This window comes from Protopterus annectens, chromosome 3.part1, assembly GCF_019279795.1.
Source record: "Protopterus annectens isolate FY-2018-M chromosome 3.part1, PAN1.0, whole genome shotgun sequence".
Classification (NCBI taxonomy): Eukaryota; Metazoa; Chordata; order Ceratodontiformes; family Protopteridae; genus Protopterus; species Protopterus annectens.
In genome coordinates, this window is record NC_056732.1 from 49,705,366 (window position 1) to 49,719,868 (window position 14,503).

Genomic DNA, 14,503 nt, shown 5'->3' on the forward strand with positions numbered 1-14,503 from the left:
CACTTGAGATGTCAGGGATTCCAAGTGTTTCCATATTTGGATGATTGGCTCCTTACTGCCACCACCAGGCATCTACTAATTCAAACCATGGATGCTACTATAAACCTATGTCAACAGCTGGGCATCACGTTGAACTGGGAAAAATCTGCCTTGTTGCCCTCACAGCGTGTCACTTTTATAGATGCAGAATTAGACACCATCCTCATGCAGGCGTTTCTACCACAGGAAGGAATCATAGTCCTACAACAATTTCATGCCTTGCTCCCCCTGAGAAGAGCGTAGGCAAGATGGGTCCTCCAACTATTGGGGACAGTGGCTGCGACGATTATGTTAATCCCTCTGGCAAGGTTACATATGAGACTCCTTCAGTGGCTACTTTTTGCCCAGTGGTCTCTCCAACGTCTTCCACTTTCTTACCCTATTCTACTCACAGACAGGTGCAAACAGGATCTCAGTTGGTGGCTTCGCATCGACAACCTGAATGAAGGAATGCCCTTCGTTCTTGCACCCCCTATTGACATGGTGACAACGGATGCCTCCCAGATGGGCTGGGGGGGCATTATCTTGGCAGGACAGTCCAAGGCACTTGGCAAGAGCATGAGATGCATCTGCATATCAGTGTCCTGGAGATGAGAGCTGTGTTACTAGCGTTGCAAGCACTTCAGAGCTTTCTTCCTCTCGGGACTATTGCAATCCACTCAGACAATATGTCGGTGGTGTGGTATCTGAACAAGCAGGGAGGAACCAAGTCCTATCCCCGTTGCAGAGAGGCCATGCTAGTGTGGCAGTGGGCAGTGTCTTCCCAATGTTTTCTGGTGGCAACGCACATTCCAGGATAAGTCCAGTGTGATCACAGACAGGCTAAGCAGAGCTATTCTGATGCCTTACGAGTGGTCCCTGAACTGTCAAGTTGTGGAACAGATCTTCCGCAGGTGGCGTCAGCCTTGCTGCGACCTCTTTGCCAGCCCCCGCAATGCCAAATGCAGCAGCTACTTCACATTGATCCCCCCTCAGGGGGAGTCACTCAGGGATGCTCTAGTCCACGATTGGCCCTCCGGTCTACTATATGCCTTCCATCCGGTTCCCTTACTGTCAAAGGTTTTTCAGAAAGCGCAAGCCTTGGGAAGCAGAATGATTCTAATTGCTCCACACTGGCCTCGTCAAATTTGGTTCCCCTTTCTCCATCTCTATCTCATGGACGCTCCCTGGATTCTGGACCCACAACCAGACTTACTGACACACATGTCAGGGCAGCTCCATCCCTCTCTTCGGACCCTCCGGTTGACAGCCTGGCTACTCCACTTCCATCACTAGTTAGGCTTCATCATTTCTCACAGGAGGTGGTTCATATTTTATCTTCCTTTCATAAGCCTTCCACCAGGAAGATTTACTACAGTAAATGGAAGAGGTTTTCAATCTGGGCTCATAACCAAAAGATTGACCCTTACACAGCTCCAGTTTCGTCGGTATTGGAGTTCCTGTCTATGCTCTTTAACCAGTGTTCAGCGGCCGCGACCATTAAAGTCCAGTTGGTGGCGATTTCTACCTTTCATGTCACAAACAAACCTAGTCTGATGGCTCATAGACTCTGTAAGGCTTTTCTGAAGGGCGCTCTGTTACTTCGTCCTCCGGTTTTGGAACCTGTCATGCCTTGGGATTTAAACTTTGTTCTACAGGCTCTTACTTCATCCCCCTTTGAGCCTGCAGCCACTTGTGATTTAAAATTCTTAACTTGGAAGACTGTCTTTTTAGTAGCCATCACATCAGCCAGGCGCATCTCAGAGCTTCAAGCCTTATCAATCAAACCCCCTTATTTGATTTTTCATAAGGACAGGGTTTCTCTCAGACCCCCACCCCTTCCTTTCTTCCCAAAGTGGTATCAGTCAGTAACCTTAATCAATCTATTGTGTTGCCAGTGTTTTTTCGCCAGTTCTCCAACAAGGCAGAATTTAAATTTCATCAATTGGATGTACACAGACAATTGTTTTTATCTGCACAGGACCAAAGACCTCAGAAAATCTGATCAGCTGTTTGTTTCCTTTTCGGAAAATAGAATTGGGTCTCCCGTCTCTAAGGTCATGCTGTCCAGGTGGATCTCCAGTAGCATTTCTTTCATTTATTCCTCAGGGGGTAAAGATTTACCGTTCCTGGTGAAGGCTCACTCTACTCGGTCTGTATCTACATCTACAGCCTGTCAGGCTAGATTGTCTATGGATGATATTTGTGCTGCGGCTACCTGGGCATCTCCTCACAGCTTTGTTACTCATTACAAGTTGGATGTGGTATCAAGGGGGCAGGTCTTCCTTTGGTTCCACAGTGCTCAGGAGTATCTTCCACTGAGCCTCCCAGGATTTAGGTGCTAGGGACGCTGTCCCACAGGTAAGAATGTAGGCAAGATTGGAATACATAACATCAAGAAGTTATGTACTCACCATAACGTTCGATGTATGTAGTCCATCTCGCCTCACATTCTTACTTACTCCCCCTTCCTGGAGGATCTGGAGGTTAGATCTGGTTTCAGAGCTCCCTACATTCTTGGTTTGTTCTTCCTTTCCTTGGGTGTTGTTATGCATGGAGAATGAGTGCTGGTGTTCGCAGCAAACTAGATCTGGGGATATAGAGCAGTGCAGCATGGGATACCATCTTAGCCCGGCCAATAGAAAGACTTCGAGCTAGAAAAGTTTTGGCCGAGTCGGAGCTGACATTCGGCTCCGAACCCACGGGTAAGAATGTGAGGCGAGATGGACTACATACATCGAACGTTATGGTGAGTATATAACTTCTTGTTCTGTAAAGCAGAACTCGAAACAAGTCACACATCTTGTTTCTGGGTGTAATACACTAATGGCAGAGGGCCTGTATAATGAAAGGCATAATAATGTGACAAGACTGTTATACTGGGGGTTGTACAAACAATACAGTATTGAAGTAGTGGAGAAACATTGGAAACATGAGCCCCAAAGCATTATATAAAATGAAGTTTATATCACATGGGATACCAACAGTTTATCTGCTTTTCTCGCATCTGTTTTTTATAGTGGTCCATGAAAAGAAGACAAAAGTAGCATTGATCACTGAAATTGTTACACCCAGTTCATAGGTGTTTACTAGGCTAACGACCCAGGCCTTTCTTTTTAAGCCTAGCCATGCATCCAAAATCTCTGGCAATTTCTGATACCCTTGATAAGTGTAAGCAGGGGCTTGGGAGATGAAACTTTTGCAGGTTACCTGTGTCCATTAGAGACACAGGTACCAAACTAGGGATGAATTTCCTTTTCCCCATCCAATTGTCCAATTTGCACTTGAATTGCCTTGGCCAGGTCACAGTAGGCAGTGTGAGCCATTTTATCGTAATCCGTTGCTTTGGTGACCTTCTCAAAGATGTCCACCAAGCTGAGTAGGCATGACCTGCCCTTGACAAAGCCATATTGGGCTGGGTCCAGTGTCTGGAGGTTTACTGTATCACTGTTGATCATTTCCATGATAATTATGTCCATGGCTTTACATATAAGACTAGTGAGACTTACGGGTCTGTAGTTTCCAGGGTCTGTAGATGGCCCACCTTTGTGCAGAGGGATGACTGTTGCTGTTCTCCATTCATGAGGCATGAAGCCTTTTTGGAGGCTACAGTTAAATAACAATTCTAGAGGATCTGATAGATCTTGTTTCATGCTACTTAGTGGGCATCCTGGGATATTGTCTAGGCCCATTGATGGCAGTGTTCTTGGTTTTAGAAAGAGCATTAAGGACCTGTTCCCTAGTTGATAACGTGGAGAGTTATGTTTGATGGTGATTACAGTGTCTTACATGCAGAGAGAAGCAAAGTCATAAAATACCAGGATTTGCAGGCAGAAATTAAGGCAGTGTGGAAGGATATCCAGGCTGTCCAATAGTAGTAGGAGTGATGGGTCTCATAAAAAAAGAATTTACAGTCATATTTAGATATGATACTGATACATGTAACTCCAAATAAATTACAGGAGTAGTAGATTCTGGGCAAATTACGGGTGCTGTGAAGAGCACTCTTGGCTAACATTAAAGATTGAAACAATACTAATTTCATGATCTTTAATCATACTTTGACTTAGGAATGGTGTCCATTCCTGTCATGGTACTAGCAACCTGAAAGACTTGGAGAAATTAAACCAGAGAAGCCATAAACATTCTTGCCAGTGCAACTAAAACTGCTGCCACATACCCCCCCCCTCCACACACACACACACACACACACACGTCTTTATGGTGGTCTTATCCTTACTAACCTCCAGGCTTCACAAAACTCAAAACTTGAACAGTGCTATATTAAAGTGAGTAAATTTCCAGCAAATACCCCTTTCAGAACTCACCACTATATAGCACTAAAAAGCCTAAATTGGATAGAACTATCCCATCACCTAACATGTACACAGCTTCTTACCACCTATAAAATTATTCAGCATCCATCTGCTTGTCCAGCACTAAATACCAAACTATGCTCCCAGTCAGTAATTACAATATAGTGACCTAAAACTCCTCTCTGCCCTCAAAACTGTCAATTTTTCTGGGTATGGTCTGTACTCGTACCATGCTGCTAAGGCCTGGAGCTCCTTACCTGTACCCATCAGGTCAGTACTCTCCCTCCAGTCCTTTAAAACCATTCTGAAAGACTTCCTAGCCAAAATCCGTCTCTGTTGTTTCTCAACCCCAGAGTAAACTGTATCCCCAGATATGAACAAATGTCTTCATATCTTACATCTCCTTACTCCCTTCATCACTCACTTCCATACTTCGTCAGTTTCTCTCCCCTGGCTCTTTCTGAATATGTCATAACCCTGTTTTTTTCTCTTATTGCAAGTCCTGTTTGTGTTATATTAACTTATCTTTAAATAGTTTTATCTATTCTTAACCAATGTTTTCACATTGTCTAATTTTGGTATAATTATTTAAACTGTAGATCTTTTGAAGATTGTAAAATTATTGTTCTTAAAATGTTTTTGTAATACGTTAGAGCTTTTCCCCCGGACCTCCACTGAAAATGGTTACCTACCCAGTCAGACTTGCCTGGTAAACAAATGTCAATAAATAAAGGATATTTCTTATTGTTTTTCTACTGAATAGCTATTTAGCTAAAGCATGTAGACTCGCTGTGTTTTCACTAATTGCAAATTGTTGGCTTGGAGAGGAGCAGTAATCCAAACCTTATAGGTGAAGCTTGTATGTGATGTACAAAGTGTCTGACTTGTAATACATTAAGTTGCTGAAAAGCACTGTAGTGTTGCATTTTTCTTTTTTTATTTCTTACAGTACAAAACCTTAATGTAATCTCTAACACAGTTCTTTATTTTTATTTCAGTAGTGGAAAATCTGAATATATCGAACCAGCAAAGAGAGCACATATTGTGCCCCCTCCCAGGGGAAGAGGCAGAGGAGGATTTGGTCAAGGAATGAGGCCTCATGATATATTCCGCCAGCGAAAGCAAAATACAAGTAGACCTCCCTCAATGCATGTGGACGATTTTGTTGCTGCCGAGGGCAAGGACATTGTACCCCAGCCTGGATTACAGCAACCCAAAAGACCACAGAAAGCACCACCAAAAATGCCTCCTCGTGGAGGATTCCAAGGAAACAGAGGTGGTGGTGGAGGAGGAGGTGGAGGAAGAGGAGGGGTTTTCCACTGTCAGAATCGTTTTTTCACTCCTCCAGCACCAAAAGGTATGACAGATATTCCAAATTTGCAGTGTAATTGTATGTTTGTCTGATTTTTCCTTTTGCAGAGACCTATTGGTGCATTATGAATGAAATGATTCTTTGTTTTTTTCTGTACAGCAGTTTAAATGGTTTAGTGCTGCAAACAGGACTGTATTGTTTTGCTGATGTTTCTGTCTGAAAATGTCATATGGAATGCATCTGAAAGAGTTTAGATGACCAAAAATTCAGATCACAATGAAAAATGAAGATGGTTTTCATAGTTTTTTTAAGACTTTCATAATTGTCTTAAGTACAACACTGTTAAGGTGCTTAGTTTAGAAATAGGTTTGGAACTCTTAAACTGGGTTAGAATTTGAGGATAGGCATTGCAGTATAAAGGTAAACTGTATTTCTTTCACATCTGAATATAATGACCTCCGTGATGTGTCATGAGATTGGTGCTGTCGCTTGATCCTCACATCCGGTCCAAAATCAGAAACCTAATGTGGAAGCTCTTTTGCATTGGAATTTAAGGCAAGTATCTGCAGCTAACAGCAGAGCCCTAGCTGACTAATCTAATACTCAGTGCTGTTCCTCAGTCTGGTGTCCCTCAAAAAAAAAAGGTTCCTCAAACTGGCTAGCACACCTTTGAAGCACGCAGCTAAGCCAGATCCCTTTCTGCATGCACTCCTTTGCCCCCTGCATCCACTCTTCAGTAATGAGAAAAAAAAAATAATCTCCTTTCTCAAAAAATGTTGCAAACTGCTTGCTACATTTGCAGAAAGCAGCTTTCTCCAGCTTATACCACACAGGCTTCAGTTATTCATTCCTGTAACACCAGTCAGGAATTCTGGTATGGAAATTAATGCTGCCACTGCACTACCCGATGGGTTTGCATCTTCCGATTGTACACCCGAGGTGGCTACCCTTCATCCCACACTAGCAAAGCTTTGGGCTAACAGTTGAGGAGGCATTTGCTGCTGAGAAGGTGTTAGTCAGGCGGGTGAATTTACCTGCATACACGTTAGAGATAGCATCTAACATATTTGAATGCACAAGCAGGCACTTGAGGGAACTCATGGAATTTTCAAGAGTATAATTGGTAACCAACACTGAGTAACTGGAAGAGCTTTTTATTTAAAAAAAAAAAAAAAATACATAAATAAAAAAAAAAAACAGAAAACAAAGCTAGCTGCAGCGGTAATATCCTGAAAGTGGTTAGGTAGTAGTCTTAGTATGGCTTTGCGTATGGTAGAGACATAGAACCAGAGCCAGATTAGTGCTGCCTCTGTGCTTATCATGGTTTAATTAGGAGTTAAAGATCAGGTGGTCCATTAAAATTGTATGTAAGATCTAGAAGTGGTCTAAATATGTAAAGTTGTAAAAAAAAAAAAATGCCATAAAAAAGATAGAGGGGCCTTGTATGTAAGATCTAGAAGTAGCCTAAATATGTAAAGTTGTAAAAAAAAAAAATGCCATAAAAAAGATAGAGGGGCCTGCAAGCCAATACCACCTCACAGGACTTAAAAGAAGTAAAACAGCAAAAGATTTTGAAGTAATTTTGGACTTTGGACGGCACAGTGCTGCAGCAGTAGCATTGTCGCCTCACAGCAAGACTGTCTCTGGTTCGATTCTCTGCTGGAGTGCCTTCTGTGCAGAATCTGCATGTCCTCCCTGCGTTCGTGTGGGTTTCTTCCAGGTGCTCTGGTTTCCTACCATGTTACAAAGACATGCGTCTGGAGTGTTTCTACCCGTGCCTTTGCTGAGAATTGGCTTCGTTCCAAGTTGGACTTTCCTGGTAAACAAATGTTAACTAAATAAGTATTCTGTTGCAGGCATGCCCTGTAAATTAAAGTCAGTACATCCTAGAATTATCTTAATGTAACCTTCTGCGCTAAACATGGCTGATTCACGCATCATGCACCAGTGATGGAGGCAACAAATGTTGGTGTGGTATTCAGGTATGTTTAGTAGTAGACCTAAGGTAATCTACAGGAAAAGGGCAGTTAGGATAATTAAGTAGTTCAGAGATTAGGGTGATGATATTGTGGACAGCTTAGGTATTCTGGCATGTCCTTTTCTGAAAGGCTAAGAGTTTGTATACATTTTCTAAATGTCTTTTAAAAGTAGCCTATTGACACCAGAAAATCTTGAAACATTACCATATTTTCCTTTTAACACTGAAACTTTTTCATGGACTGGGGGACTTCCAAAATGGCTGTGCATTGAGTAACAGCTTAACTCTAGCTCTCCCAGTGTGAAAACAGAAACTCAACAGAGAAGGCCAGTAGACTTTTGTGTTTATGGGTACATTTCAGTAACTGGCTAGTAAGTGTACTGCCTGGATGCCAGGAAAAAAGAAATACAGACCACCTGGAAAAAAATCAGTTACAGAAAGTGAGGAAGAAACACTTACTGGGGAAAGTTCTGCAGCTGTTTAGTAAAAAGCAATGCAACCTCCAGGTATGACTCCAGGTAACCTACAGAAGGTGCAAGTCAAATGCACACAGACCTGGTTAAAATAAACAACACATTGATGGAGTATATAAACACAAACAACAAAAGGCTGGAAAAAATGGAAGCAGCTTTAAACAGATATTCAGATGAGGTGATAAAGCGTCAAAAATCAGAGGTTGAAATGAGGAAACGGCTGGATGAATATAAGACTGCTCAGGAAGAGAGAGAACAGAGCACATGGGGAAAACCTGAGATTTTCAGCTATACTAGGGAAGCTGGAAGGAGCAATTTTATGAAAGCACAAATAAGCAGCTGGACTGGTATTCCACAGCAGGAGCTTAGTAGAAAGGGCACATCGAGTATATGCTCCAAACCTGGCTAAGAGAATGCAACTTAGACCTTTAATAGGAAATATGCAATCCTATCAGCAAAAGGAACTGATTCTGACAAAACTGTGGCAGAAGGACAAAATAGTAAAAGTGGGAGAGAGCAGAGTGTTGTGGAGAATACTCATTGCACACCAGGCAGAAGAGGGGTAAACTCATCCCACTGTTCAGGGAATGACGAGATGCAGCTGTGAGATTCAAACTGCTGTACCCGGCTGTCTTCAAGGTATCCTTCCCTGGAAGGACAAAATCATTTTTGATGAATAGAGAGGGAGCATACACAGCATTGTGATAATTGCAACATTTCTAATGAAAGACCAATTCATTAGAATTCATTAGAAGTTCTTCATGGCAATTAACCTAGCAAATATATCACATTAAAATGCTATCTGAATGCTCTCCACGAACCTTGCAGTTTTATTTTTTTCTTTCAAGTGTTATGTTGAACACAGGGAGGGTGTTGCCAAATGGTTAAGGTGTTTGCCTTACAAACACAAGGTGCAGGGTTTGAGTCTCACAAGGGATAATTGGCTAGGCTTAAAATGGCTCGCAAGGGCAGTTGGCTTAGTACTAATCTACGAACCTATGAACATGCCATTTATTTACTTCTATTTTTCCACAATTGCAACTTGTTTATTACTTTCATTCAGTGTATTAGTGTCTGATGTTCTCCACTATGTGAATTAACACATTCCTTGTATGTAATTTTTGAAACTTTTCTTAGGATTGTATTAATAAGCATCTTTGTATGTAATTTTATGAAGCTTTTCTCATTGGGCCTCCACTGAAAATGGGCTCATTCAAGGCCCAGTGGACTTTGCCAGTTAACAAATGCAATAAATAAATAAAATAAATAAATAAGTGCATGGTAAGGAGGAAATACAAAAGTTAGTCCACCAAAAAGTGAGCTGTGAAAGAGGAGGAGATTCTACTTCTTGTTGTTCTGGTAATAAAGATGACAGAAAGACTGTACCTGTAAACCCTTTTCCAAAGTTTCAATGGAAAATGTTGGAGAGAAGAAAGTGAGCATGAGAGTTTTGTGGTGTATGGTTTTATTTGCTTGCTCTAAAGTAAAGTTTTCTCCGTTATTTTTAACATGGGCACCGGAACCATAGAGCGAGGGGTAAGGGCCCCCCCACAAACTTTTGCATCCTACGACTCTAACCAAGGACGTCGGGAGGCATACACACTGTACACACTTCAGTACAGTCTGTAGAAGGAGGGGTAACACCGCACTAGACAGAAACTAGGGCACTTGGGACATGAGGAAACTTCAGCATTTAATAGTGAAATAAAATGAAATGGTTACCTGGTACACAAAACTGCCTTGTGTTAGTCAGTATAACAATTTGCAGCTAATGAGGCATTTGCAGGTTTCACCTTGGAAGGTGATAATAGATCAATTAACACAGTCCAAGAAGGCGGGGAAAGCCTCAGGAAAGCAAACCAACGTCCTGGTTCTCTGATATAACTTTCCCTTACCCTTTAGAAAGTATTGCTGCTGTGAGTGGTGAGGAAAGTGCAGTCGATGACGTCAGCAGCTAGAGCTGTTCCAGAAAATTGTATCCCGATTCAGTCTGGTTTTGCTGGAGTAAAACTGGCAGTTTTATTTTTGTTCATGTCTGTGCTTGTATTATTCGAACTTTGCATTCTGTCATTTCTTCTCCCACTCTGTTTCAGGCATCATAAAATAGTAACATTGTCCTAAACTAATCAGCCGATTTTCACCCCCTAATCATTTGTTTTGCTTTTTTTTTTCAACTTGACTGACGGGACAGTTCAAACTCCTTCGTGGAGATTCAGGACATCGCAGGACAACAGGTACTGTCTTTTGACTTTTCCCGGTTCGGGGTCGCCACAGCATAACTCTGGTCCGCTAGTGACTGGCAGTGAATTTTTACGGTGTTGAGTTGCCAGCCCCGATACCCAGCCTTCAAAGAAGGCGCATCCACACATGCTCGCACCTACCTGCATGTCTTTCAATTCACTCAACAGTGGGGAGGACATGCAGACTCTGCACAGAAGGTGCTCCAGACAAGAATAGAACCGAAGAACCTCTTGCTGTGAGGCGACAATGCTAACCGCTGTACCACCGCAGCCACTATCGCAGGACAACAGGTGAGATACGTAAATAGTGGAAGCACCTAAAATAAAACAAAAACTGGTTTCATTTTTTTTAATGAGTTAGCAAGTAATACTTTTTAGTATTTTCAAGAGAAATAGTGCTACAGGCCCCGAGGTAAGTGGTTTATTCACTAAATTTACAAACAATAAAGAGCAGGTAACGAGCAAAACCAACGTACGATCCAGAACTTAAAACATTCGTTTACATCTATGTTCTTACGTATATATGTTAAGTTCTGGATCGTGCGTTGATTTTGCTCGTTACCTGCTCTTTATTGTTTATACTTTTTAGTACCTTGCTCTTTGTACAATATCTCACACTTTGTCAGCTAAACTGTAAGTTAGTGTTATCCAAGGCAGAGTAGTGCAATAGTGGTGTGTATGTATGTCTGTTTGTGTGTGCACTTGTAATAAAAAAAAAAAATGGTTCTTATGGTCCAAGGATTAATTCCCTCACTTAACTAAACAGTGCTTATAGACCAAGTGTTGAAAAGCTCCATGTAGTTCAGTGTCCTACACTGGTTAACAAATGCAAAATAAAAAATAAAATGTAAGTAACGTGTGTATATAATATATACACATTATATATATATATATATATATATATATATATATGTAGAGAGAGAGAGAGAGGGAGCACCATACAGAAGCATGTGTGTGTATATATATATATATATATATATATATATATATATATATACACACACACACACATATACATATATATATATATATATATATATACATATATATATATATATATATATATATATATGAAATGTGATGTGTGTGTGTGATTTTTTTGTAATGGCAGTTATGGATAAACAAACCCGACTGAAGGGTCATTGGAGAAGATGCTTCATTTTAATGCTTGTGCATACATAGACAAAGTACTGAAGGGGTCATTGGGGAAAATGTTTAATTTTTGTGCTTGTGCATAATATACATGGACAAAGTACGTAAGGGATCCTTGAGGGAAAATATTCATTTTGATGTAATTTTGTTTTTACTTATACTGACAAAGACATTGGTAAAAATGTTTTATTTTTGTGCTTGTGCATACATGGAAAAGTAATTAAAGGAACCTTGGGGGGGAAATGATTCATTTTGATGTAATTTGGTGGTGCTTGTGCATACATGGATAACCCTGACTGAAGGGGTCATTGGAGAAAATGTTTCTTTTTAGTGCTTGTACATACATAGACAATGTACTGAAGGGGTCGTTGTGGAAAATGTTTGATTTTTGTGCTTGTGCATACATGGTAACATAATTAAGGGAACTTTACGGAAATGATTCATTTTGATGTCATTTGTTCCTTACGTGCATACACAGACAGGCTATTGAACAGGTCATTTGGGGAAAATGTTTCATTTTGGTGTTTTTGCATACATGGACAAACTGCTTAAGGAAACCTTGGGAAATTATATATTTTGATGCCATTTGCTTTTGGTCATTAGAGGCACTGTTTCATTTTGGTGGTTGTGCATAGATGGGAAACTGCTGAAGCAGTCTTTGGGGGGATTTAACCCCACAGCATATTATAGTTTTCATTTGTTAGTTATTTCTTGAGTGTTTATGGTACTACTACATGGTTTTATAGATTTATGCTGAACCCTTTACTGTTTGGAATCTATTTCTCAGAAGGCTAGGTAAAAGGAAAATGTCCTGTGGGAACATGGGTGTAACATGGCTAGCCTGGTAAATGTCCTATGGCCATTAGCATAGTAACCTCCTATAAATCTGTAAACCCTTGTTCCTATAACTTTGGATATTAATTGCAGCTTGCCGATTCTTGGTTTGGGGGTCTTTTGTAAGAATGCAGTATAAAAAGAGAGTAGTATATTGTAATATGTTAGTAGTTATGCAAAGTTTTTCTGTGTTCTGCATTTTTGTCTGTATTTTTTGGAACATTTCAGGGTTAGTGAACTTATTTCGAAGGAATTCAATCCATCCAAGTTGGAAACTTCTGGTAGAAGCCTTATTGTGTTTTACCTAATTGGCCCAAGGGATTAACTGTGTAAAAGTCTTATCCTGCTGTGATGAGATTTGCATTTGCTCATTGTGCAATGTCAGTTCCCCATGCCGTGTGTGTGTGTGTGTGTGTGTGTGTATATATATATATATCTCCCTCTTGCCCGCCATTCCCCCAGTGTTCAACAGCTTCTGGAACCTATGATTTTTAAGTATAATGCGGGTTGTAAATAGGTGCTGTTGTTCTCCCCCTCCCCTTTCTTTCTTCCTTCTCTCTTCTTGTTCAGTTTTAAGGGGAAAAAAAGCCTGGTTAAAAGAGCACGACAAAAGAAAATGTAATGTACTTTTTTCTCATTCTTGCATGGGGAAATGAATGGATTAAGGATCTTAGCTTGATTTAGTAAAGGTTTTAAGAGAAAGCAAGTAAATGAAAACAATATTGAATACTATGATGCTTTTTTCTAGCAAAATATTTATTTATTTATTTACATTTGTTGACCGGGAATGTCCGACTGGACGCAGGTCCATTTTCAGCGGAGGCCCGGGGAGAAAAGCTCCACAAATAAAAATATTAGACATAGTTACAGATTAAGAATCCTAGCAATTAAAATATTAGAAACATAGTTACAGATGAACATAGTGCATTCAGTAGATAACTAGCATCTGTTCTATCCATGAAGTCATAGCAGATATTAACAATTGTTACAGTAAGAAGTTACTGCCATATAATAAGTAGATAGGCATGGAAGTATCAGAGCTTGCTGTAATCAAAGGTAGTTTGTGGGGTGAAAGAGAGGTAGAGGGTAGATGGAGTGGGAGAAGTTAGAGGGGAGAGTTACAAGGGCATAGCCAGCATGTTTTTAGGTGCGCTTTAAGTAAAGCTTTGAAGTGAGTGCATGATGGTAGAGAGGTTATTGTGGGGGGGAAGGTGTTCCATAATTTGGGTATAGCACTGGAGAATAGTGCTTCTCCAGCAGTGTTATTGGCTCTAATAACCTGTAATTGATTTTTGTTGCTGGATCGTAGTGGTCTGGTGGTGAGATAGGGTTGGAGTAGATACTGGAGGGATGGGACCTTTAGAGGATGGTTAACCAGTTTGTGGGTGAGTGTGAGTTGATACCATTGAAGGAGGTGAGGGAATTCTAGCCAGCCTAGTTCAGTAAGTGAGCGAGAGTGGTGACTGTGGTAGGATGCCCCGGTGGCGAATTTGGTGATTTTGTTGTAGCAGGTCTCGAGTTTATTTAGATCACATTGCCTTAGGTTGGTATATATTGGAGAGGCGTAAAGTAGGGTGGAGATAAGGTGCAAATTTGCAACTGATATCCTAGCTGCTTTGGTGAGGAGTTGCTTATTTCTGTATAAGGCTCTTAGTTTTTGGTGGACTTTGTTTATGGTTATGGATATGTGAATGTCAGATGTGAGATTGTTGTCTATTTCGACTCCTAGCAGTTTGGTGTGATCTGTTGGGTGGGTAGTGGTGTTGTCTTTTGCTGTGATGTTAAAGTGAGAGTTGTTTTGAGTATGTTTGGTGGGTTCGAATATGAGGAGTTTAGTTTTGTTTGGGTTGAGTATTAACTGGGCATCGGATAGCCAAGTTTCAACAGAGGAAAAGGCATGCTGTGTGACCTTTTGCAGTTTGGGTAGGGACTGGGCGGAGCAGATGATGGTTGAGTCATCTGCATATTGTATGAGAGTGCCATGTTTGGTGGCAGAGGCTAGATTACTGGTGAAAATAGAGACGAGTAGGGGTCCATGGATGGATCCTTGGGGAACACCAATAGAGAATGTAAATGAATGTATGCTTAGTAGCGGTTCAGTATCTGGCCCTCATATCTCCATGAAAACTATCTGATAAAGAGAAATTGACAGTCTGGTTCTCATGACTCCATGGAGACAA

General features: G+C 40.9%; 1 protein-coding gene across 4 annotated transcripts in view; it reads left to right on the forward strand.

The window, feature by feature from the left end:
- Positions 1-14,503, forward strand: part of VIRMA (vir like m6A methyltransferase associated) — a 1,734,630-nt gene that overhangs the window by 1,629,753 nt on the left and 90,374 nt on the right. For 3 of the 4 annotated variants that reach the window (XM_044066545.1, XM_044066547.1, XM_044066548.1), the window contains one exon: positions 5,333-5,691. In XM_044066545.1, the coding sequence (XP_043922480.1) occupies positions 5,333-5,691 (359 nt within the window). The remainder of the gene's footprint in view (positions 1-5,332; positions 5,692-14,503) is intronic. The other variant, XM_044066546.1, reaches the window with a different exon arrangement.